Source organism: Copadichromis virginalis, linkage group LG4, assembly GCF_057382275.1.
Source record: "Copadichromis virginalis isolate Kocher_CV1m ecotype Utaka linkage group LG4, C_Virginalis_male_GT1.1, whole genome shotgun sequence".
Lineage (NCBI taxonomy): Eukaryota > Metazoa > Chordata > Actinopteri > Cichliformes > Cichlidae > Copadichromis > Copadichromis virginalis.
The window spans coordinates 34,702,038-34,724,739 of NC_140621.1; the positions used below are offsets into that span (position 1 = coordinate 34,702,038).

A 22,702-nucleotide genomic window follows, 5' to 3' on the forward strand; every position below is an offset into this window, starting at 1 on the left:
CTGTGTGTTGTGCTTGTATGACTATGCATGTGAGAAATAAAGAATCTTGAATCTATATAATATTCCACCTTCCACTTTGTAAAAAAAATCACTTTCTGTTAAAAATATCTTATATATCTTCTCTTTATAGTTTTGCTGAACTGAATAAACAAAGAAATAAGTGGTGGAATGAAGAGAAAATATTAATACATAAATAAGTAAGTGGTACGGTGTTATTTATGCATTCATATATTTGTTTATATATTGTTTTACTCTTTAACCTAATTTCGTCCATATTCATTTTCCTATCGATTTCTTTTTCATACTGCAGTCTGCACGCACTGAAAAGAATACAGAAGTATTGCATGTATTTATTTCTCGTCCTTCTGCTTGTTTCCTCGGTTATTTTCTGTTTTTCTCACTGACGGGGCGCAGCTTTGATTTGATCCAGTTTATCCCACGTGATGAGAATTTTCTGCCTTTGTTCTGTTTACACTCACAGAGAAATGAATCATCTTTGTTGTGCACATTCTCCCTCAGCGCCATCTGCGCGGCGTTGACAGCACGCGTTGATGGGTATTTCCATTGTCCAATGGAAGCCGCGGCTCGTGTCGGCGCGGACCCAATGGGCGGGGCGATGTTGTAGGTGGGCGGGGACAGCAGAGAGCACGGATCTGTCAGCGCTGAACTCGGTCAGTCGTCGCTGTATCCGTGAGCAGCACTGAGGGGCTTTATGTGTGGTTATGACTGAGGATAATGGAGAAAAATGGAAACAGCACGGACTGAGATCACTCACAGAGATTTGGACTGGACGTAGATGCTCCGCGGCCTTTTGATTCCGCCACAGATGTGGGAATTTTCTGGATTACAGTGAAGTTACTGGAATCTTTGTCATCTCGGTCTGAAGAAAGCCATCCAGGCGGCCTGAAATCACTCGGACTCCAGCTGAAGCCCAGCCGCGGTTAGCTGCCTGTTACAAAGCAACATCGTTGTTTTATTCTGTAGAAAGTTATTCAATAAGCTAAACCTGTGCATGGCTAAAATTAGCGCTTTGGTGTCGTTATATGATTACTGTTTTAGCAGTCTGGGATAGCAGCAGCAGGGATAATAGCTAAGCTAGCTAGCGGGGCTGGGGCTAGTCTGTTGTTAGCCCGAAAGCTGCGCTGAAATGACAACAAAAAGACACCCTCCAGGTTTGAGAGTTTGATGTGTCACAAAAAAGATCTGCTTTAAAAATAAGCAACAGCTGCTAGACTTAGTTTAAAGTAAGAGCAGACAGTAATCATATTTTCTTGCAACTACAACAATCATTCCACAGCTCCAGTTACACTTTAAATATGTGCTTTAATCTTTAATCTCGCAAAGATAAGTCTTTTGTTCTTTTTTTAACATAATTTTAAGTTGTCAGTGCCAGTTTTTCTTCCCTCCCAAAACTATTATTGCTCTTATCTTTAAACAATGTTTTACTTTCCACAACCACATTTTTGGCAGCCAAACAGGACATTCCTCTGAGACTGTGACCCCCTTTTTCCTATTTTTTTTCTTTGCCTGAAATTAAACTACCTACAGTTTTGAAGACTGTTAGCAGGCAAAACAAAGACTCCCAGACCCGCATGCGGGACATTCATGGCATAACAGACTGTGTATCAGGGAATAGCAACGCGTAAGGGTGCTGTTTGGTTTCCCCTTCAGCTTCTTGGAGACTACTCCCTCGACCTCCATGTGAGACAGGATGGGCAGCCAGGGCAGCCCAGTGAAAAGCTACGACTACCTGCTGAAGTTCCTCCTGGTAGGAGACAGCGACGTGGGCAAAGGCGAGATCCTGGACAGCCTGCAGGATGGATCTGCAGAGTCCCCTTACGCTTACAGTAGTGGTGAGTCACTCCCACCTCAGCTGATCGGGCTCCTGCTGGCTCATCACTGAAGTCCTGAACATACAAGCTGCGCACGCCACGCTGCTGTGGAGAGCGTACAATGACACATTCACATACACTGAACTTCACAACACAGCAGTGAGTCAGGCGGTCATGGATGTGTGTGCGCATTGTTGTTGCACATAGTGGATAAACAATGCTTTCTCTGATGTCAGTGTAAAAACAGGTTATTATTCAGTGAGCGTAGTTCCTCTTCTTATTCCTAAACACCTTCAGCGGCGGCCAACTGTGGGGGAAAAAACAGAGCCGGCCGTGTTTTAGTTTAACAACATCATCTGTTTTTGAGCTGCTATGGAGGTCAGAAGGTCTCACCTTCAGTGTAGGAGTTCAGTGAGGTGTAACTGAAATAAATGTCTCTCTAATAGATCTCTGATCAACTAACTGCAGCTCCAGAAGTGTGAAACAGACTAAACATGAAAACATTTTTATGACTCATTCATCACCAACAGCATACATGCAAATTCCCGACACAGTGGGAAGCATTTTCAGCTGGAACTTTGCTGCACAGCTTCATCTGATGGCATTAATAAAATATAACTGAACAGGTTTCATGTATAAAATGTATTCCTAACTCTCTGTTGCACTTAGAGCATACTGTCAGACGAGTCAGTGGAAACCAGGAGTCTTTAAACAGAAACTCACAGAACGTAACCTGGGATGAAGCTAAGGTCATGACAGTGGCGCCTGTTATACTCACCTTTTTCATCCTTGTCACTGCCACAAGGCGCACTTTGGTGTCATTTTGGCCACTCGTGCCACCACAAAATACAACTTCACAACTTTACTAGTGCAAAAAAACCATCCATTTATTTTCACTTAAACAAGCTGCTGTTTTTTATGTGCATTAAAGTTATATAAACATTTAACAGTGCAAATGCAAATTCCTTGATGAAAGTTTAACCAAAAGGCATCTCCAGTAGAAATGTGCTGACATATCCTGAGTTAACCATGTATAATATCCACTGAAGTTAAAAAGAGGAGCTTTGCAACAAAAAACTGCAGTGTGCCAAATAAAAAAGTCAAATATGTATTTTTCGGACCATAAGGTGCACGGGATTATAATGCACATTAAGCAAAACAAAGCAGTCAGATAAATCAAACTTTATTCAGCTCATTCTTCTTGCTTCCTCCACTTCTGTACCATTGATTCATTAATGTTGAATTCTATCACAGCAGCTCTGTTCCTGTGTTGTTGCAGTATATTAATGACTAACCTCGTATTGTGGATGGATTATCTCAGTTGTTCTGACTGAAGTTTGGTCCGTTTACAGCATCCTGCCATGCGATTGCATTTGTCCCTAACCATCAGGAACCTTCACGTTAACTTTTATCGAGTGGAAAAAAGTTTCACTGTTTATGTTATGCTAACATAGCTGTGTCGCTAGCGATCACGTAGCACATCATTATATACCAGCTAGCCCAACTTCAGTAACCCTACAAACGTCACTGCTGTTTAGTTTTCTGTCTTCATTTATGTTGGAAGTGATAACAGAGCTGTATGTTTATTTTTTTCAGAAATCTCTCAGTCAGAACATGCTATATCATGTTTAGGTAACTAGCGAAACTAGCGAGCTAACTTCCGCTAACGTCTAACTCCGTTAGAAGTATAGCGGGAAGGAGCGCTCAGCCGTCGGGTCTCCAGCTGTCCGTCTGTAATCAAGGTATTATACTTTTTGTGGACATGGTCAGCTGAGGGCTGAGCAGTCATTCCTGTTATCCTTCTTTGAAGAGTGCCACCTGGGGCGTATACATAGTTGGTGCACTGATCCAATTTATTCTGTTTCCGATACAATGCCAGCGGCTTTGCTTCAGTATCTGCAGACACCAATTCAATACCAGGGTACATTCAATAAGCTGGTATTTCAGTCAGAAGAAGAAGAAAATGGGAGTCACGTTTTTGTCATTAGAGTCAACTTGATGTTTATTAATGAAATAAATGATAACAAGTAAAGTGAAAAATGCACTCATCTCAGTGTGAGAGTATCCCTGTTGTTATTTTTGGCCTCATTAGTTTCACGGCTCTCAGTCTCACTGCGAGTGCACCTCCTCGCACACAGAGTGGAGCAGATGGAGACTGGAGGAGTAAACTAGTATGAATCCAGCTGACGACAGCCTGTTCTGTTAATATAGGTGCTATAAAAGCTTTAAACCACCTTTAAAAACAGACAAAGTGACAAACTTTTACATTTAAAAAATCACGACCATCAAAATGCTTTAAAGCTTCAGATGGAAACGAGCATTAATTATGACTAATTACCCGGTGAGAGTGCGTCTCCGGCACTGTGTCAGTCTGTTAGTCCAGCTTCAACTTTTCATTTACCTTCCAGTTCTTTGTTCCTCGCGCTAAACCCGCCGTCACTTTAGAAGATAAGGAGGAAGAGAATGAGCCGGCCTGCAAGCAGCAGCGGTGATGCTGTCAAGTGAACCAGTCCATCATAATAACAACACAATGCAGGGCTGAGCTTGGTCGAGTCCTGGGGGGATATTTCATTGTTGTGCACTGAAATAAGAAAGGTTTAAGAGCCTCATTTGTCTAACTGATGCGCTGAGATGTCTTTTCAGCTTTTTTTAATTGTCTTCTCTGCTAAAGCCTGCTGTTATCAGCCATGAAGCATATCTCAGATCAGGGGAAATTATTTGAAATCCTCTTAGAAATTATTAATGCACAGCAGCTGTGCCGCTAACTAGAACTAACGTCAGCCATGTTTTGCTTCTCTTTATTGCCTCAAACTGAAATCATTTTAAAATGTCGTTAATTACCCGACACGGCTCGAGCTTGCAAAGCAGCCTCTCTGAGACCGTGTTCCAGCAGTCTGATCATCAGGTTAACTCGTCTAGCTGCTTTTGAGGCTCCTAAACGCTGGAACAGCCTCCTCCTTCTGGCTGGTCGGCTTAGACGCAGTTCTTCCAGCATCACTGGGATATAGTTCAAAGAAATTAGACTAATGACATCCAGCAAGGATGGAAGTCATTTTGATGAATAAAAAGATTTACTTCATTTATCCCCAGATGTTTGGAAATTCCCAGATCTGGTTTTAATGTGCTCGTCACTGTTGTGACCGTCTGTCTTCTGCTTTGTTTGAACTAGAATAAGTTTAAAAAAGGTTAAACCCTAATTCCTTATTATTCCTTGTTATCATTCAGTTCATAAGGATTGTTTGTAGAGACCCTCAGCATGAACACATGCATAGATTTGTGAACTCCAGTTATCCTCACCAGAGAAGAAGGTTGCGGTATGGATGAAACGGTGGGTTTGTGAACTGTTCGATTTATAATCTGTTTGATAATGAAAACAGTCGCCGTCTTCTCGTGCATCGCAGACATGTCTTTGTATCTTCTGTGCCGTTGATGGACGTCTGATTTGGGATCGATAAAGCACACAAACTCTAATGACAGAGCAGGAAATGTGACAGACCGGTCTATCCAGCTGGCACCCCCAAACCCGACAGCCAGCTAATCACAGCCTGAGGACAGCGTTATCCAATCAAAATCTGTCCTGATTTTCCCTTCTGAAATATTCAGGGTCCTCGCAGGCACTCTAGCCTGCCTTTGCCAGAGGGATGGAAATCAATAGCAGCGCTTCCGTCGGCACAAACATCCCCATCGAAGCTGCGATCCACTCTGCACTCCATATTTAATGAAGCTCTTTGAATTCTTTTGATCTTCCTCTCATCAAATGGGGCTGCTTCCTCTTTTACAGACTGCTTAGGAGCTGGCCTGACAGCGGGGCAGCAACAAACATTTCATCTGTCATCTGATCAGCTAGCAACAGTCCTGAGTGGATTTTTTTTGTTGTTTTTTAATGCAAAAACTGCTTCCTTCTCTAAGAAGTTGGTCCAAAACCTCACAGCTGTTTCCTCTCTGATGGTAGAAACAGTTATGATATATACCAGGGTAGGCGTCTGTTCTTCAGTCCGTGGTCCTCCGTGTTAATTAGTTCCCAGTCCTGCAATAGGACGGGCATCGACTGCAGCTGGCAAGGGCAGTTCTGATCTGTAAGATGGAGAGAATCTCCAACTAGCAGGTGGAGAACTGGTTTATGTGCTGCTACACCGAGCTCACACTGAGCCAGCAGAGCAGACTCCACCAGCTTCAGTCCACAGTGGGACTTGGAGTTTGTCTGATTTATTTATTCTATGCTCACTGTTGTTGTTTCTGGGAAACGTCTGTTTTTCAAACTGGCTGGAAGTGAAGGGATCAAGTGGAGGAGAGGACCCCCGTCACAGCCAGGGTTTTATCATCTGCAGCTGTTGCAGTGAAACATTTAATCTGGCTTAGAGAGGCTGAAGTGTACCCATCTCCAAACACACACACGAACTGAGGGAGGGTCTCCGTGATGCTGCTGAGTGGCAACAGGCAGCTTCGTCCTGTGGCACGATTCCTGAGATGCTGGGAGATGCAGTATTTATGATCACTCTCTGATGGTGTAAAACGGAAGAAGGTTCAGGTGAAAGCAGCTGATGAACTGCGCAGCTGGTCCATCAGTGTTTTCCTGCAGTATGGTCAGGGCTGGTAATGTGATATGTCTGCAGGTTTTATAAATGACAGATGGAAGTGCGCATTAAACTGAAATATGATGCATCAAGCTGCATTTTCATTGTGTTGGACTTGTGAATGAGACAGGAGCAGTCTGCAGCATGTCGGCTTGTGTTTAGTTTCTGGTGGAAAGAGTTTAACTGCGCAGCGCTTTTAGATGAGGCGCTCTCATTTGCGACCATGTCAAAGCCTCTTCGACGCGGTCTGAGCAAAAGCTGAAAGCCTGAAGCTTCACACGTCTCTCCCACAAAGTGAGTCCGTTCCCAGAATAGAAGCAGTTTTCAGCTGAGACATTAGAGAAGCTATTGATTATCTGGGATGTCCTAAGTGCACCCTGGATATGAGGGGGAAGGAAGCGCTCGCTACGAAGCCCTGCACTCGCTCCGATTCAATTAGGCCAGCCTGAGCTCAGCACTTTAGCCCGGCAGCAGCTTGATGTTGCCGGGAAAATTGGAAGATCTTAGTAATGTGGTCCTGCTAACCGCCGGAGGCTGACACAGTAACATTTGATAGAGCTATTGTCTCTTTCATTAGTGTTAATAATGGCTGTGGATTGAAGATTCGCTGAGCTTTGCCTTAAAGGGCAGCGAGGAAAAGTGAAACTGTGGGAATGTAACGCAGGACTTGTCTGTGTGAATACTTTTACATGTTTCTGTGGTACAGTGAAGAACATTCATGAGAATTTCATGAGTTTCAAAGAGTTTTACTGAGAAACAAAGAGTCCTTATTTACAGTGTTCGCCCTTCTTATCAGAGCTCCAGGCTGACCCGTTTGTGTGCTTCTGCTCTTTAAAGGCTGAACATACCAAACACAAATAACTTCTTCCAGGAGAGGTTTGGTGGCGGTGTCTGAAGTGAGAACTTTCATTATCAAATAAACCTTATAGATCCACAGTCAGGAAACATCCCTGATCATAATCCAGTCCGTGGTCAGCCTTTAGGATTATTTTAAACTGTGAATCATGCAAAGCTAATTAGACTCCAGGATAAAAACACAAAAACCATTTAGTGACACGAGAACCTGTTGAGCGAAAAGATAAACATCTTATCAGAGGTGAGAATCGGAGTATTCAGTGGCTCACCTGTGAGGCCTCAGGTGGAAGCAGGCTCAGTGCAAACCTCAGGAACATGTCCAGACGTGGCGCGGTGGGGTGGCAGGTGTAGCGGTCTGACAGGTTTGTCAGAGCAGAGCTGAACAACAAGGACAGAACAGAACGAGCTGTTAGCTGTGTGTGGCGCCGCGCCACAGTCCGCCTCCATCACAATGGCTAAACGGTAAACGTGGTGTGTAAAGGCTCGTTACAGGTCACACGCAAAAGTTTGTCACGGCATTTTGTGATGGACGGATGAAGGTGTAATGGCTAAAACGTAAACTCAGCTGAAGGATCAGGTGAAGCTTTCAGTCCCAACGTTATGGCAGCACAGCAAAGCGTTAAACTGCCACCTGATTATTTAGGAGTTGATATTTTCTGTTATGCAACTGAAGCTATATGAAATACACTGTTTAGATATAGAATCAGAGCCATGAAAGAGCGGCGTTGTGTTTGTTATCATTCCTAAACACGTGGTTGGGACATTTTTAAAGAACGTCACGGTCGTCTGCGTCGTGTTTCAAGTGTTCATGGTGATGATGAGTCACTTCCTCCAGCCTCTCTCTGACTGAGTATTGTACTTGATTGATTTTTATCGTTTTCTGTGCTTCTATCTCCCTAATGTCCATCTCTCGCTCTCCTCTTGTCCAGGTATCGACTACAAAACCACCACTATTCTCCTGGACGGCAGGAGAGTGAAGCTGGAGCTGTGGTAAGGACACGGTTTTATTTTTGTATTTTTTCTTGCATCCACTCTAAAATCCTGCAGTATGTGTCTGTGGCCTGAAGCCAGAGTTTGGTCACATTAAAGCAGAAATGGAGCATGCCTTTGGTTTAGTGAGGAATGGGAAAAGTTTTTATTGATAGCAGTTTTTTTTTCTTTCTGTTTTCTGTGTTTGGAAAAACAGTTTTATTGTCTCTAAGTCTGAACACAGAGTTGGAGGGAATGAAGAGAAGAAGTGAGGCATGTGACTCAGTTACTGTTTATGTAGCTCGTTTAAAAGCAACAGGAGATGAGCCGAAGTGAGGGGAGCAAAGGCAGATTAACATTTAAGGGAATGTTTTTAAATTTGTAAAAATGAACAAATAGAAGAAGATTATATTAAACAGATTAAGTTTAAACTGGAGTAAAAACAGACTTTAACGATGGGTCTGAAAGTAAAGACTCTAAACTTACAACAGCAGGGACGAGGCCAAAACATCACCTGTACAAACTGTGAGTCACCTGTGGCGCTCCACACCATGCAAAGCATCACACGCTGTGTGGCTAGCATCATCACGCCTGTACAGAGAGTGGGTCAGTAATAAGTGGACTGGATTACAGCCTCTGTGTCAAAGTACTGCAGAACCGTCTTCCACCTCGCTTTGTTTACAACAGCACAGAAACTAGCAGACCACAGAGAACGGGCGCTAACGTGAAGCTGCACAATCAAACCAAAGCCAATGAATAGCTAGCAGCCTCCAGGAGAGAGGCAGTTCAGGAGGAAACCAGCTCGCATCAACTCCCATACAGGTGAAGTCATTTCCTTAGGAGGAAGTAAACAGCACCTCCACCTGCCAGTAGATGGTCCAGTAGATGTTTCTGAAGATAAAGAGGAATCTCACTGCAATGAAGACAGCTTTACTGGCACTACAGTCAGATCTGTTTCCCACGCTGAGTTTTTTCTTATCATCTTCCGTGTCTCAGCCCTTCTGTCACGTGCCCGTACTTTCAGCTCACAGCTTTCATAACTGCCATGATTTTAAAGCTGCGAGGTGCACGTGCACGGTCTCTTTGCACGCTGTCATGCCGGTGACGTAATCCTGTATCTGTGGAGTCGCAGCAGATTCACGTATTTGTCTGCAGTGCTAGGCGAGGCCTGTTTGGTGGAAGTAGGGCAAGGAATTCGACTCCTGAGGGGGGAACCGACGCCTCGTCTTCTGTGTGAAGAAAGAAGTTTGAAGGCAGCTGCGTGATGCAGGATCTTTATTTTGCTGCCTCAGTCTCGCCTCCTCTCCTCGCTGTTTTACAGTGTCAATATCCCGCTCTTCCTCTTCCTCTTTTTTTTTTTCCTTCATCCTCAGCGTCCTTTTTTTTCCTGTGTGGTGACTCGGGCTCCTCTGAGTCTCTGGGTTGGAAAACAGCAGATGCTGAAAACTTCTGGGATTATTATTACCATCAAATCCACGATAAGACCAAAAGCACAACATGAAATTGTTTCACCTAACAAGAATCACTTTGTTATTCTGAGGCTCCATGTTGTCCATTGTTTACATGTCCCCTCATTAGTTTACTGTGACTCAAGCCCACATACGCCGTCCTGGTGCCACGAATGCTCACCGGAGCACCAGACGTGGATTAATCTGCTGCTGAAAATAGTCCCCAACAAGCACAGGGACTATTTTCCTTGGGAAAACCATCAGCATGCAGCTGTTTTATGAACATTTGGGATTTTTTTAGAAGCACTTCAGTAAGGATGCAGTTCGTGAAGTTGGAGGTGTGCAGGCGTAAAGAAGCCAGAAAATGTTTGTTTTCTGGTACGCTGCACAACAGATGATCCTCTCAGCGCGTAGATGGACTGATGCTGCTTGGAAAAGCGGAGCAGCTGTTTTTTAAACCTGAAAAAAGAGATTTTATTCTCATTCCGTGTGTCAATCCGGTTTGCATAAATCTGAGAATCATGAGTTCTCTGGTGTGTACAGCTCTGTGTGAGACTCACGTCTGACCTGCAGAGTATCTGAATAAATAAGTTACTGTGTTGGAGAATAAACCAGTCAGAACTATAAAGTGATTCTGAGTTTGAGCCAAACCCACAGCCTGCACTGATTATATGTCATTTAAACTGCCTTGAGTCTATTGTTATCTTGTGCCCACGGCTCAGACGTCCTTAGATTTACCATATTTTAAGTCTGTGTGCATGCAGTTGTAGGAATGTGCAGTCCTGCTGCCGCTCGCTGTAGTAGGAACTTCCTCACAGACACTTCACACAGTGGTGGGTTGGAAATGCAGTGTGTGAGATACAGCGAACGTCACAGGTTTAGATGCAAACAAAGACCCAGTCTGACCACAGACTGGGTCTAAACACTGAAGCCCCCACCACCATCGTCGTTACCGTCTGGCTGTCTTTTATTTATATATTGAACCCATGTTTGGATGACAGGGAGCCGTAAATGCACTGATAGTTTTATTATGCTTTTCTACTTTTACTGCTTCTGCACTACAAGCCACGTTCAAGAGCTCACACACACCTTAATGCAGCACTTTCTTCCCTGCTTTTAAGAGCCTGTTCTGTGTCACTCACACTTCAAATCGGCGCATCAGGAGCAATTTAGGATTGATCGTCTTGCCCGGGGACGCGTCTGTATGAGGACTGAGAGAGCTGGAGGTCGGATCTGACCTTCCTGCCGGCATCGGCTCGTTGAGCAGTCTGTTAGCACAGTACAGCCGTGTTATTTGTTAGATAATGAGTATAGTTAACCAGGTGGATTCATCCCCAGTGTAGTTGTTATTGAAGCATTAAATTTGCTTCTGATTTCCAGCTGAAGTTTGGGAGCTGTTTTATAATGCGTCCCTGTGGAAGTCTTGTTGGGCACGCACTCCATTCTGGGGTTTGTGTCATAACAGTAACTCCTTTCTAACATCAGGTGAAAGAGGAGAAAAATGCCGGCGCGTCGATGTAGAACTCGTGCTTGTGGAGGGGAAGGGTCCGGGCGTGAAACAATGGGAAAGACATTTTTTCCCCCAGAGTAATCTCCAGGCAGAGAACTTGGAGTGGATGTCATCACCCTGGAATGCAGAGTGAAGGGAAAACTCGAATCTTCTCAAAACTTAAAGTGCAATTGTGAAAAAGCCTGAGAGAGATCCAAACAGCCGTTCCCTCAGAGCTCCGTGACCCATTTAAACTTTGGTGCGCTCAGAAGTATTTTACCAGGAAACCATCAAAGTAGGCGGGACCTTTCACTCTTTAAGATGGTTTCAAAATCACTTCAGTGGTGGAAAAAAGTGCAGTCGTTTACTCATTTTATAAAAAATACTTAAAGCGACTCACAACCAAAGACCAAAGCACTCTTATCTTTGATCAAGTTGCACGTTTTGATATAAATTTGTGGCATTTGCGGCAGATCATGGAGGGTTTGGGTCAGAGCGCGAGCAGGCTGAAAGTGTTGTAGATAGAGGGATGAAGGGGATTGAGTTGCATGTTTTTGCCTCAGTTTGGAGGACCATCGCTGGCTCTGCTGAATCTGAAACCCCCAAAAAGAAGTCGGCTCAGATTTCCGTCCTGTTGGCTGAAGCCTGCTGCTTTGTGCTGTTTACCCTGAAAGCAGAAGAAGGATTTATCTGCTTGCAGCTGCACAGACCTGAGTGTTTAATGTGCTGCCTTTCCTCAGGGACACCTCGGGACAGGGCAGGTTCTGCACCATCTTTCGCTCGTACTCCCGCGGAGCTCAGGTGAGGAGCAAATAGCTGCATTCATTTAAATGCTGCTGGAGTTTGCACGCTGACATCGTTTGTCTCTCTTCAGGGGATCCTGCTGGTGTATGACATCACCAACAGGTGGTCCTTCGACGGCATCGACAGGTGGATCAGAGAGATCGATGAGGTGAGCGTTTGAGAGTTTGGCTTTGTTTCTAATGAATCCAGTCTGACCATGTGACCTACACCTGAGTTATTCTCTGCATTAGCATAAAGAGTTTGCACACACTTTGAGCCTGGTTTCTTTTCTACATCATGTCCTGCTGTGTTTAAAATGATTATTTAGTTTTAATTGATGCTCTTACTTTGATTTCAGATGTAAACAGGTGAGTTATAAAAACATTCTCCTCCTGTACTGTTGTTATGAAGGAGAAATTATCTGTAGAGACAAAACCGTTTCTGTGTCAGGCTGTAAACATGTTTATTTCTGTCGGGAGTCTCTGGGGAGTGACTAACTGCTGGAGCCTCTGCTGGACGTTAGAGGAACTGCAGCCTTTCTTGGCCGAGTCCTTTATAGAGATTCCTATAAACAAGCCGTAACACAAACCAGTGAACATCAGAGGAAAAAGGATAAAAAAATAATATATGAACATCTAAACATATATTCAGGCAAATCTGGTGCAACATTTGTTGCAGAAAATTAGTGATCAAATATTTGAATGTAATCAGTTTACAGCCAGCAAACTGTCATCAGTTGTCATCTGTTTATGTTTCACCTTCCAGAGATTCTTGAGTCGACTATCTCGTTTTTATTTCTGTCCTTAAAAGTGTTTAATTCTGTGGAGGTGGAGCAGGAAAGGCCAAACGGGAACGCACATTCCAAAGGCCAAAATTACCAACACACACACACACAGACAAAGAGGACATCCTCTTTGTTTCCAAATCAGCAGGAAGGACACACACATACAAAGTAACTCACTGCTTACTCATATATGTTTTCTCAGCATCGAAGTTAAAGTGTAAGATTTAACTAATCTAAGATAATCCCTGCAAGATGAAAGATAAAATCTAATGCTGCAGGAACAGAAGAGGAAAGAAAAAACTGTAACACAGCAAAGTGTGCAGGGATGATGATGCAGCAGGTCCCTAATGACGGACGTTCAGCTTTAAAAAGTTTGAAATATTCAGATTTCCTGAAAGTCTGCAGTGCGTCTAATGCAAGTCCTGAAACCCCCAAATCTGTGATGCCTACAGCTACCAGAGTAGTTATGATAACGTTGTAGACCAATCAGCTCCTGTGCTGTGTGGATTTGCAACTTCTGGGTATGAAAAACAAAAACAAGCTTCTGTTCTGGCTCAGTCAGTCAGCATTTCCTGTTTGAAGCTTTAAATGTTTATATACATAAATCAGTACATATTAAAGACAGGAAATACTTTTAACAGTTCATCTGAGTGCTGTTTGAGTCTCATTTGCACCAAAAAGCACCGGGTCTAATGAAAAGTCACAGCCTTTAACTTTTGGCCGTGACCACATTCTTAAGAACTGCACAACAGATGCTGACACATAATTTTTCTGAATCCTCTGCTGTGCTTCTGTCTCCTTACAACAGTATTGTCATTTCATCTCATTTTCCCTTTTTTAAAAACTGATCTCAGATTAGAGGTGATAATGACTCACATTTCTGTCCTTCTTCTCCTGTTGATTAATGAGAACCGTTCTGGTCAAATAACCTCATCAATGAAATTTAAATCCTGCTGCTGTGAGGATACTAATACTATTACTAAATTGCACACATCATGATTTGCACAGCCAGCAGAAAATCTGTGAATTCAGCCACAAGACGAGACACGATCAGCCTGCGAGGATGAATCCGATGCATCTGCCACTAAATGTGGTTAAAGAGCGGAGAAAAGTCCCAGAAGGTTTCAATGTGATTGTATTTGCAACGATAGGGCAAAATGAGATAATCTCACAATGGTAAAGAGTCCTTCTAAGATGGTTATCACTCCTGAGTCAGTTTGATTTTAAAATTTTCAAGCATAATGTTTTGAGCTGTCCAGCTAACAAACAGAGAAACTGAACCAATCACCTTCTTCTTCTTTTTCTCTGTAGTAGTAGTGTTCTTTATTTTAACAGGTCAGTTTTGAGATCTAATTTTAAGGGACACCGACACTTAAGAAAAGGATGTGCAAAAGGGGAAAGACAAATACATGTTCCAGTGTTTTTGTTGCTCACTTATAGGTTTGCAAAGTATTTAAATCCAGTTTTCAGTGTGAGTAAAACGTCCAACTAATGTTAGAAGTGTCCTGTGACCAGACAGTGTTATTATATTTAAACGCAACAGCAGGGGCTCAGATGTAAGATGAAGTAGTCTTATAAATAAACATCATGCAGTGCTGCTAAGCAGGACCATCTGGCTTCTTCATATACAGTACAGTAATAATATCACCATCACAGAGAAATTTGTAGGTTGCAAATTTATCGTGCGGGATCATTGGAAGAGCCAGTGGCATATGAGATGGTGTTTCTAATAGTGGAAAACACCTAAAGACGATGGCGACAGGATGTGCCAAACATGAATACAAACATCATCGCCACAATCAAGTCCAGATAAATTTTAGATTGTGGAATGATCTTACAACCTCGGAAAAGGGGAAAAAGATGCATTTCTTTAGCAAAATCCAACTTAATCTTCAGTTTTCTTGGTAGGTGTTCCACATGAGTCAGTGTGGTATCGACTCTGAGTCCGAGGTCTTTACACCAATCAAATTTTTACATTTTAATACCATGAAGGGTTTGAGTATAGACCAAATTATGGTTTTTAGTGACCTCACCAATAACGTGATTAGTTTTATCGTAGTTTAGAACACATTTACATTTGCTGAAATATTTCTTTAATGTATCAGCAGGCTGTAGTTTTGCAGTCATCAGGATAAGGGAAGATCCAGTGGTATATAACGCAGTGTCATCTGCGTAAAAATGTGCATTCGTTTTTGAGTCAAAGATGTAATAGAGTAAATAAAAGAGGTCCAAGAATACTTCCCTGTGGAACACCTGCACTAATGACATCCATCCAGAGTCTGAAATAGTTACAGAAGTTTTATATACGTGAATAGCTGAGTACTTTTAAATAATATGATAAATAAAAGAGGACCAAGAATAGGTCCCTGTGGAACACCTGTACCAATGGCAAAGGTAGATGACGTCATTGGAGGTGGTCTGAGTGTGAAAAGTGAGCAGAAACTCTGAGAAGAAACAGATTAGTGGTGACGGTCACTGCAGTCATGTTTCATTCAGTTTGCAGAACAGACTGGGATGAATTAGAGAGAGGTACGCGCTGCATGCTGACGTCCTGTGCTTAACTTGCAAAACCCCTTTTTACTTTCAGGGACTTAAAGTTGCAAAAAGCACCAATAATCCAATTCAAACATCATCTCACTTTTTTTTCTCCCAGCATGCCCCAGGCGTGCCTCGGATCCTCGTGGGTAACCGTTTACATCTGGCTTTCAAGCGGCAAGTTCCCACCGAGCAGGCGAGGGCGTACGCCGAGAAGAATGGCATGACCTTCTTTGAAGTGAGCCCGCTGTGCAACTTCAACGTCATCGAGTCGTTCACGGAGCTGTCGCGCATCGTCCTCATGAGGCATGGCATGGAGAAGTTCTGGAGGCCCAACAGAGGTGGGTGGATGTGGAGCTGGGGTCATCAAAGTGAGGAAAGATGGGTTGTTAAACTGCACTTAAACTGGATTTTCACTACCGCCGAGAGCAAGAGAAAATGAGTCTGTGAAGCACTGTGGAGCCCATCAGCAGATGGATGTCATATCGCCACACAAGCTCTCTCAAACTAATTAATTTGAGCTCATTCCTGTCATCGCTCTGTCTCCTTCGTGTGTAATTACAGTATAAAGCAGTGGGAAGTGATGTCCTGCACGTCCTTTGAGACTTTATAGAGAACAGAGTCGGGCTCAGTGTGCTGAAACTCGCCTCTTTCAGTCTGAGCTTCCTCCTGTGTGTCAGTCCTCAGTTTATTCGAGGCAATAAGAGTCGAAAGAGGTCTGATTTCTCTAGTTTTGTTACAATCTGTTCATAAATCGGTAATAAAAAGCATTTATCTAAAACCTGACATTTTCCCTTAACGGATGTTTGACGGTAACCTCGTCTCTGTGCCCTCCCTCTCTGCAGTCTTCAGCCTGCAGGACCTCTGCTGCAGAGCCATCGTGTCCTGCACGCCGGTCCACCTCATCGATAAGCTCCCGCTGCCCGTCGCAATCAAGTCCCACCTCAAGTCCTTCTCCATGGCCAACGGAATGAATGCCGTCATGATGCACGGACGCTCCTACTCGCTGGCCAACCCAGCCGGCGGCTCCAAAGGCAACAGCCTGAAGCGCTCCAAGTCTATCCGTCCGCCGCAGAGCCCGCCGCAGAACTGCACCCGCAGCAACTGTAAGATCTCCTAACAAGCGCCGCTCCCCGGATCGCAGCTTGGAGCGGGCGTGGGATCAGGAGACAGATGTGCAGGGTGTCGTTAGCTGGAGGAAATCCCTGAACCCGAAGAGCAGGAATGATGGATAAAGGGATGCATGAGCGCTACCTCCCACCTACACGAGGTCATGTTTCAAGTGTTTAATGTTCTTTGCAGGTGAAGGGGGAGGGGTTCGAATGGTGCCTCAGGAAATTTAGAGAGTAACTACAAATGTTTTGATCTTATTTACACTAAAACAAGAGGAAAAGACTCCAGAAACTCCTCCCTGCTGGAGAGGCTACTACATGAACAGAGATCCCTCACCAACGCATATTTCGTTACTCTACATGATGCACGCCGCTCAGTGTCTGTGCATCACCGCAGCCTTCACTCTCACACCTTTCCTGTTTCCTTTTTCTGTCCACACCTCCGTTATTTTTTGTTCTATGACTGATAAGCTAACCATCAAAACACTAGAAAGGATCAGTCGCTTTTTGTCAGCACACGTGTTTTAAAGTGATTTTATATTATAAATCCACAGAGGTTTAGAGGCCCCACCCCCCCAACAAACCCCTGGAGGACCCGGCCCGAGCCGAGTCCAGACTTGTTAGTGTGCCTTGAGCCCAAGTGAACGAGCATGCAGCAGATAGATCGCTAAAAGCACAACAGTAACCATGAATTAGAAAGAGTTTCCTATTTTTAGTTTGCAGTCCCTTCAGCTTCTGATCTTCTGATGGACTCCATTTGTCGCTTAAATGCAGCCAAATGTGATGAATTATACTTTTAAACACGCTTTTTATATACATTTTTTTTAAGGAAAATGTGTTTGTTGTTCAATATTTCACATGTGACAGTCAGCCAATCAAATGTACAAACCCAAACTGAAGTTTTCAGACAGGTGGAAATGTGCTTGGGACTATTTTCAGTGGAGGAGTGATCCACATTTGGTGTTCTAGTGTGGAGTGTGGTTATGTGTCAGTGGTGCATCTGTTTTCTTTTTCGCCCGAGAGCTTCAGCGACTTGATTTTCCCCCCACTCCTTCCTGACATCGTGCTTTTCAGATTTCACGCCTCACCTGTCGTGTCGCACCTTTCTAACTCAGCAGAGTCTCGTCTGCGCTCACCTGCTGCTTCTCTGACAACGTGCCGCCGATCCAGACTCGCCTCGAAGCGATGCTCCACCCAAACGTGTTGGTAACGGAGCAGATAGTGACACTGCTGCAGTCCATTAATCCATGTGTTGGTTTCACTGAAAACAGCAACGTACGATAAGTTCAGCACGTTTAATGAAGCCTTCACATTCTGAATGTTTTCAGAGTTATCGCATCTTGAAGTACATCAGGGTGGATTAAGAACATTATACATGCGTCTCCTCACACTCGTGCACAAACTGTGACGCTGGGAGTGGGTTTAAAACCGATTCGTTTGCATTTTTTAACAGAGCTTCAACATCTTTTTAAGCCCTGGAAGTTTCACATGGATATGTCAGCTGTGACGGATCAAAAAATGCAGAATAACTGCAAATTTGGACCCTTTCCCATGTAATTAGAGGGCCTGTAACTCTGAAGATATTCATGTGTGATGGTAAAATTTTGCTTGGCTTCATTAAATAAACTAAAGTTATTGAACATAAAAAATTCAGCTGATTCTGAGAGACCCAGAGACGAGGGACCGAGTGATTTTTCATTAAATAATGCTGCTTTTCTGGGGTTTTATTGCATTTTAAACAGATTATTTGTGGTTTTTCGCTCTTTTATGACTCAATCGTCAGCTGAACCTCTAAATTGAGCACAAAGAAGTGAAGCAAATATATGGTGTCACCCTAATGGCTGCAGTGTCACAGTTGATCACTGATTAATAAAACCCAAATCACACTAACTTTGCTGAAAGATGTTCCAGCTGTCATTGAATTTCTCAGATTTTCACTGCAAAAAGTTCAAATTGAATGAACTTAAAGTCATAGAAGACAAAGAAAACCGGCCGATCGTGCAGATTTGAAAACTGCAAACTGTTAATTAGGAGCCAGAAGTAGCACAGAGGAAATCTCCACAGTGTTTTTGTGCTCAGATCTGAACGCGTGGGCAGAGAGCCTCAGCACGCAGCTTTTCTTTGGCCTAAAATGCAGTTTGAAGTTTCCCAACACGGCGCTGAAGCATCGGGGTGCTGTTTCCGATTAAAATGATCATATTTACTGTGATGAAGCTTGGCTCTGTCTGAAACGGTCCTGAAGCTCTGCTGCGACATGATTGGCTCACGTGTTTATGTTTTGGTTGCTGATTGGTGATTTTGGTGGATCGGCGATCACTCGGGCTTCGCTGAGTGTCGCGCCCGCTCTTTGTGTAACAACATGTTTGGTTTTATTTTCACGAGTTTAACCCGAGCACAGCTGCTGCTCTTCATTGGGTGGCGAGTCATTGTAACCATCCGGTCACATCTTTAACCCACACAGTCCCCTCAGCTGTTAGCTTACTGCGCTCCTGTGACTGCTGTAGCTGCGGGCGTCCCGCACGTCTGTCTGCGGAGGTGTTTCCATACGCTTCAGTCTCGTGGGGAGAGGCAGCGACGCCCGAGACTTTCTGAAGCTGTTGATGATGTGACAGTTGAAGTTCTGATGAGGGCAAACAGGAAACCAGTCACAGCGGCTGGTCAGGCTCGTGTTGCAGTGGAAACTTTCCAGTATTGATAGTAAACAGTGACCCGTGTTTATCGGAGCGCTCTGAATGTCACTCGCTGTCTTTCATAACCAACTCTCAGAGCAAAGTGTCAGCCGACAGGAACATTTTCATTTTAATCGACTCGTTTCACTTTTTGAGACGTCGCACAGAGCAGAACATTAATCGGGACATGTTAAAAATCTAAAAAGCCTTTCTCTCAGTGGAAGCATAAACAGTTTCATTTCAGGATGCTTAACTTCCTTTTTTATGCTGTTTGCAATTTTTTATTCTGTGGTTTGCGTCACATTTCAGAGAAAATCAATAATGTGTTTTTGATAAACTGCGACCAAATCAGTTTCCGCCCACTCAGAGTCTCAATCTGAAGATAAAATCTCGCCTTCATTTCCGTCACAACCATCAGCTCCTTTCACGAGTGACAAAAACTGCAGTAGTTAATAATTTAGACCCAGAAGGAGTCGGAGTTAGAAGACGACCGCGGTGTCAAATGTAGAAAAAAGCAGACGTGTGGCCGCGTATCGCACACGTCTGCTGGGATAACTTTTTAACTTTGCACGGCGTCATTAAATAAACCACTCAGCAGAAATCAGCTGACTCTGAGGGGGTCAGAGGTCAGGTGGGAGCGAGCTGCAGGTCCTTTCAGAGGACTGAAGCACAGACGTGTGTTCAGGATGTCTGCTGCTGGTTTTCCTGATGTTTGAAATACAAAACACAGCAGACTGCGTTTAAACGTGAGCTCTTGATAATTGAATTAAGCTGCGACCACGAGGGTGGAATTAAATGACCGTCCGCCTCGTGTTTGCCGTCCGTGTTCCCGCCCTGCTCGTCCTCCTGTCAGCGCAGCGTCGGCCTCCGTGCGCGAGCGGCCGCTCGTGTAGAAACGAGCCGGAACACGTGAAGTCTTCCGAGTCGCTGCGTTTTAAACTCCTCCGACTGGATCTCCCACGGGAACCAAAGCAGCAGGTCTTCTTCTCTCTCTGCCTCTGATCTGCACCGCCGCCTCCGCACGCTGTCCCATGATTCATAGCTGCTGAATAATAGATGCTCCTTTCATAGATCTCTGAAGAGCTTCATCTCTGTCTCTTTCTTCCTCTCTGCTCGCTGCGTGGTTTGTTTCCTCCTCAGTTTCTGCTTCTGCCTTCTTTTCCTTCGTTTTTTCTCTGCGCTTCGTTCCAGGTTTTGTGGCGTCTCTTCAGGCGGTCGGTGGGAGCGCCCTCTCCATCCGCTCGGTTTTGTTTTGTCTCCTTTCTAACCTTTAATGATGCCCGCCACTGATCCAGAGTCAGATTATTCCTCCACCACACACATTAACTGTAGTTCCAGCAGCACCCTCAGGACCAGCCTAATGTTCTCTAAGAATAGCCAAACCATGAGATGAGTCTTGTTTATGGTGGTTTAATGTTCACTGATCTCAGCCCAGTAAACAGCATCTGTGCTCGGCCTCTCACTGAAAGTGTTTTAGTGCAAAGCTTCTAAAAATAGAAGCTCGATCGGGCTGAATGCTGTTCATCTAAAATAACGCACAAGTCACCTGAAAGGTCAAATAAAGAAGAGTCAGAGTTTAAGTTCTCGATAAACTGCAGAGATATGAGTCGCTGATTAAAGGAGAAACATGACGTAGATTTACAGCTGACCTGTTCAGCTCGTTTCCAGCTCCCTCAGAGCAGCTTTGCATGATTCACAGTTCAGAATAACCCTTCTTTATCTGAAACCGAGCCTCTGTGCAGCCCCTCAGCTCATCCTCTGCCTGAAACAGAGTAATTTAGCTCCTCCCTGTTTAAACCAGCTTTCTTCTGATTGGCTACCACGTGCAATTGGATGGTCTGAGATACAATATTAGGCATGTCCACTCTCTGTGACATCATTTTACTAACTTTAATGTGAATTAAGACGATTCATTTTAAATGTTTTTGTGTTTTCAGTCCTAAAAATTTCGACATACCCCTCATTTCATGCAGGATTGTAAACTACACTTAAAGCACTCTGCATGTTTCTGTTATAATGCCAGACTTCTATATTAAACATGTCTATTGGTTCTAATAATGAGGCAACAATATGTAAATGTAACCCTGTTAAGCCAAAGTTCAGCCTCTTTTTGCTCTGATTAAGGTTTAGAGAAGCAGATTTCTTCATCCCGTCCTTTCTGCAGACAGCACAGCTCACAAATACTTAAAACGGCCCCTCAGCAGTCGTCCAGACTTTAGCCAGTCAGAAGAAGGTTCAGGAAGGTGGGTGCCTTTAAGCAACGGGAGGAAAGTCAGCTTGTTTGACAGAAAGGCCGGGCGGCGATAAATAAGGTCATTCCTGATCTGCAAGTCATGTGGCGCTGCTCTGATGGAGTCCCAGGATAAGATAAGATACCTTTATTAGTACCACGAGTGGGAAATTTCATGTTAAGGCTGCCGACCTATTGCACACTATGGAAGATACATGTAAATAATTGGAGGAACTTTTACGTTTGACGCACAGCTGAATAAAAGGAAATCAGCAGTGATGATCACATGGTTTTTAGTAAACGTGCAGAAACTCTCGTAGTCACAACAATAGGAAGTGAAGAAACTGTCCTCCTGATGAGGAGCCTGTGAGCGTGGTTCAGCAGTTTTCTTCTCCTGCAGTTTTCACACGTATTTTAAACGTTTGTTACGGAAGTTCATGAATGGAAAAACACTCTCACCATCAGGTTTCATCTCTTTGCCAACATTTTTAGGTTTTTAGCTTCTCCCACTCTGAGGCTTTTATTTTCTCGACATCAGCACAACAAACCTCGTGTGTTGTTGTGTTTGTTCATCCAGCCACAGTTTTTTATTTGAATAACCACAAAAACGTTCAGAGGATTGTGGGAATGTTTGTAACAGCAAGAAGAAAAATGACCAGTAAAACACTACTCCTGTCGTTTTGGCTGAAGCTGCTGAGCGTGTGTGTGTGTGTGTGTGTGTGTGTGTGTGTGTGTGTGTGTGTGTGTGAGAGAGTGAGTGTGAGAGAGTGAGTGTGAGAGAGTGAGTGTGAGAGAGTGAGTGTGAGAGAGTGAGTGTGAGAGAGAGGTAATGATCTTTAAACATCAAGCTGAACATTTTTCTTTCTTGTTTTTAAATTATTGATTGTACAGTTTAAGGCGATGTGTATGAAGATTTTTCACAATAAAAGTATTGAATGTTGACGTCAACCTGTCTCAGGATTTTGTTTATTTTACAGCCCAAAAGATAAACACCTCAAAAAAATAAATAATTATAAATCATTTCATGCACATAAAACATGAGCACAGTCCATGAATCAGTGTTTTATTAGAGAAGGCTGCCATCTAGTGGATGGTTGTGTTGCTTTAGTTTGAAAAGAAGTCCAACCGGAAGTATTTAGACTGCAGTTGGAAGTGTTTTACAAGAATAAAATCATTTAGATTACATTTATCTGTATGGTAAGATTGATTGATTAAAAACCAAATTATGTTCAGAGGTGATTCAGAATTATTTCAGAATAAAGTAGATAAAACGTCTCAGTTTAGTATATAAAAGTCTGTGGTCTAAAAAGCAAGTACAATCTTCCAAAATCTAGTATTTACTTTTTGGGTTAATTAAAATGTGTTTTTAGCATTAGAGCAGGGGTGGGCAACTCCAGGCCTTGAGGGCCGGTGTCCTGCGGG

At 43.6% G+C, this 22,702-nt stretch overlaps 1 protein-coding gene across 1 annotated transcript; it reads left to right on the forward strand.

Annotated features, from left to right (window-relative positions):
* The first annotated feature begins 598 nt into the window (after positions 1-598).
* On the forward strand, positions 599-22,228 carry rab40c (RAB40c, member RAS oncogene family). The gene is made up of 7 exons (XM_085455072.1): positions 599-940; positions 1,672-1,853; positions 8,191-8,251; positions 11,908-11,968; positions 12,042-12,119; positions 15,388-15,610; positions 16,115-22,228. Exons 2-7 carry the CDS (start codon positions 1,712-1,714, stop codon positions 16,387-16,389), a joined length of 840 nt encoding a protein of 279 aa, XP_085311198.1. The 5' UTR covers positions 599-940; positions 1,672-1,711; the 3' UTR covers positions 16,390-22,228.
* The last annotated feature ends 474 nt before the right edge of the window (positions 22,229-22,702 follow it).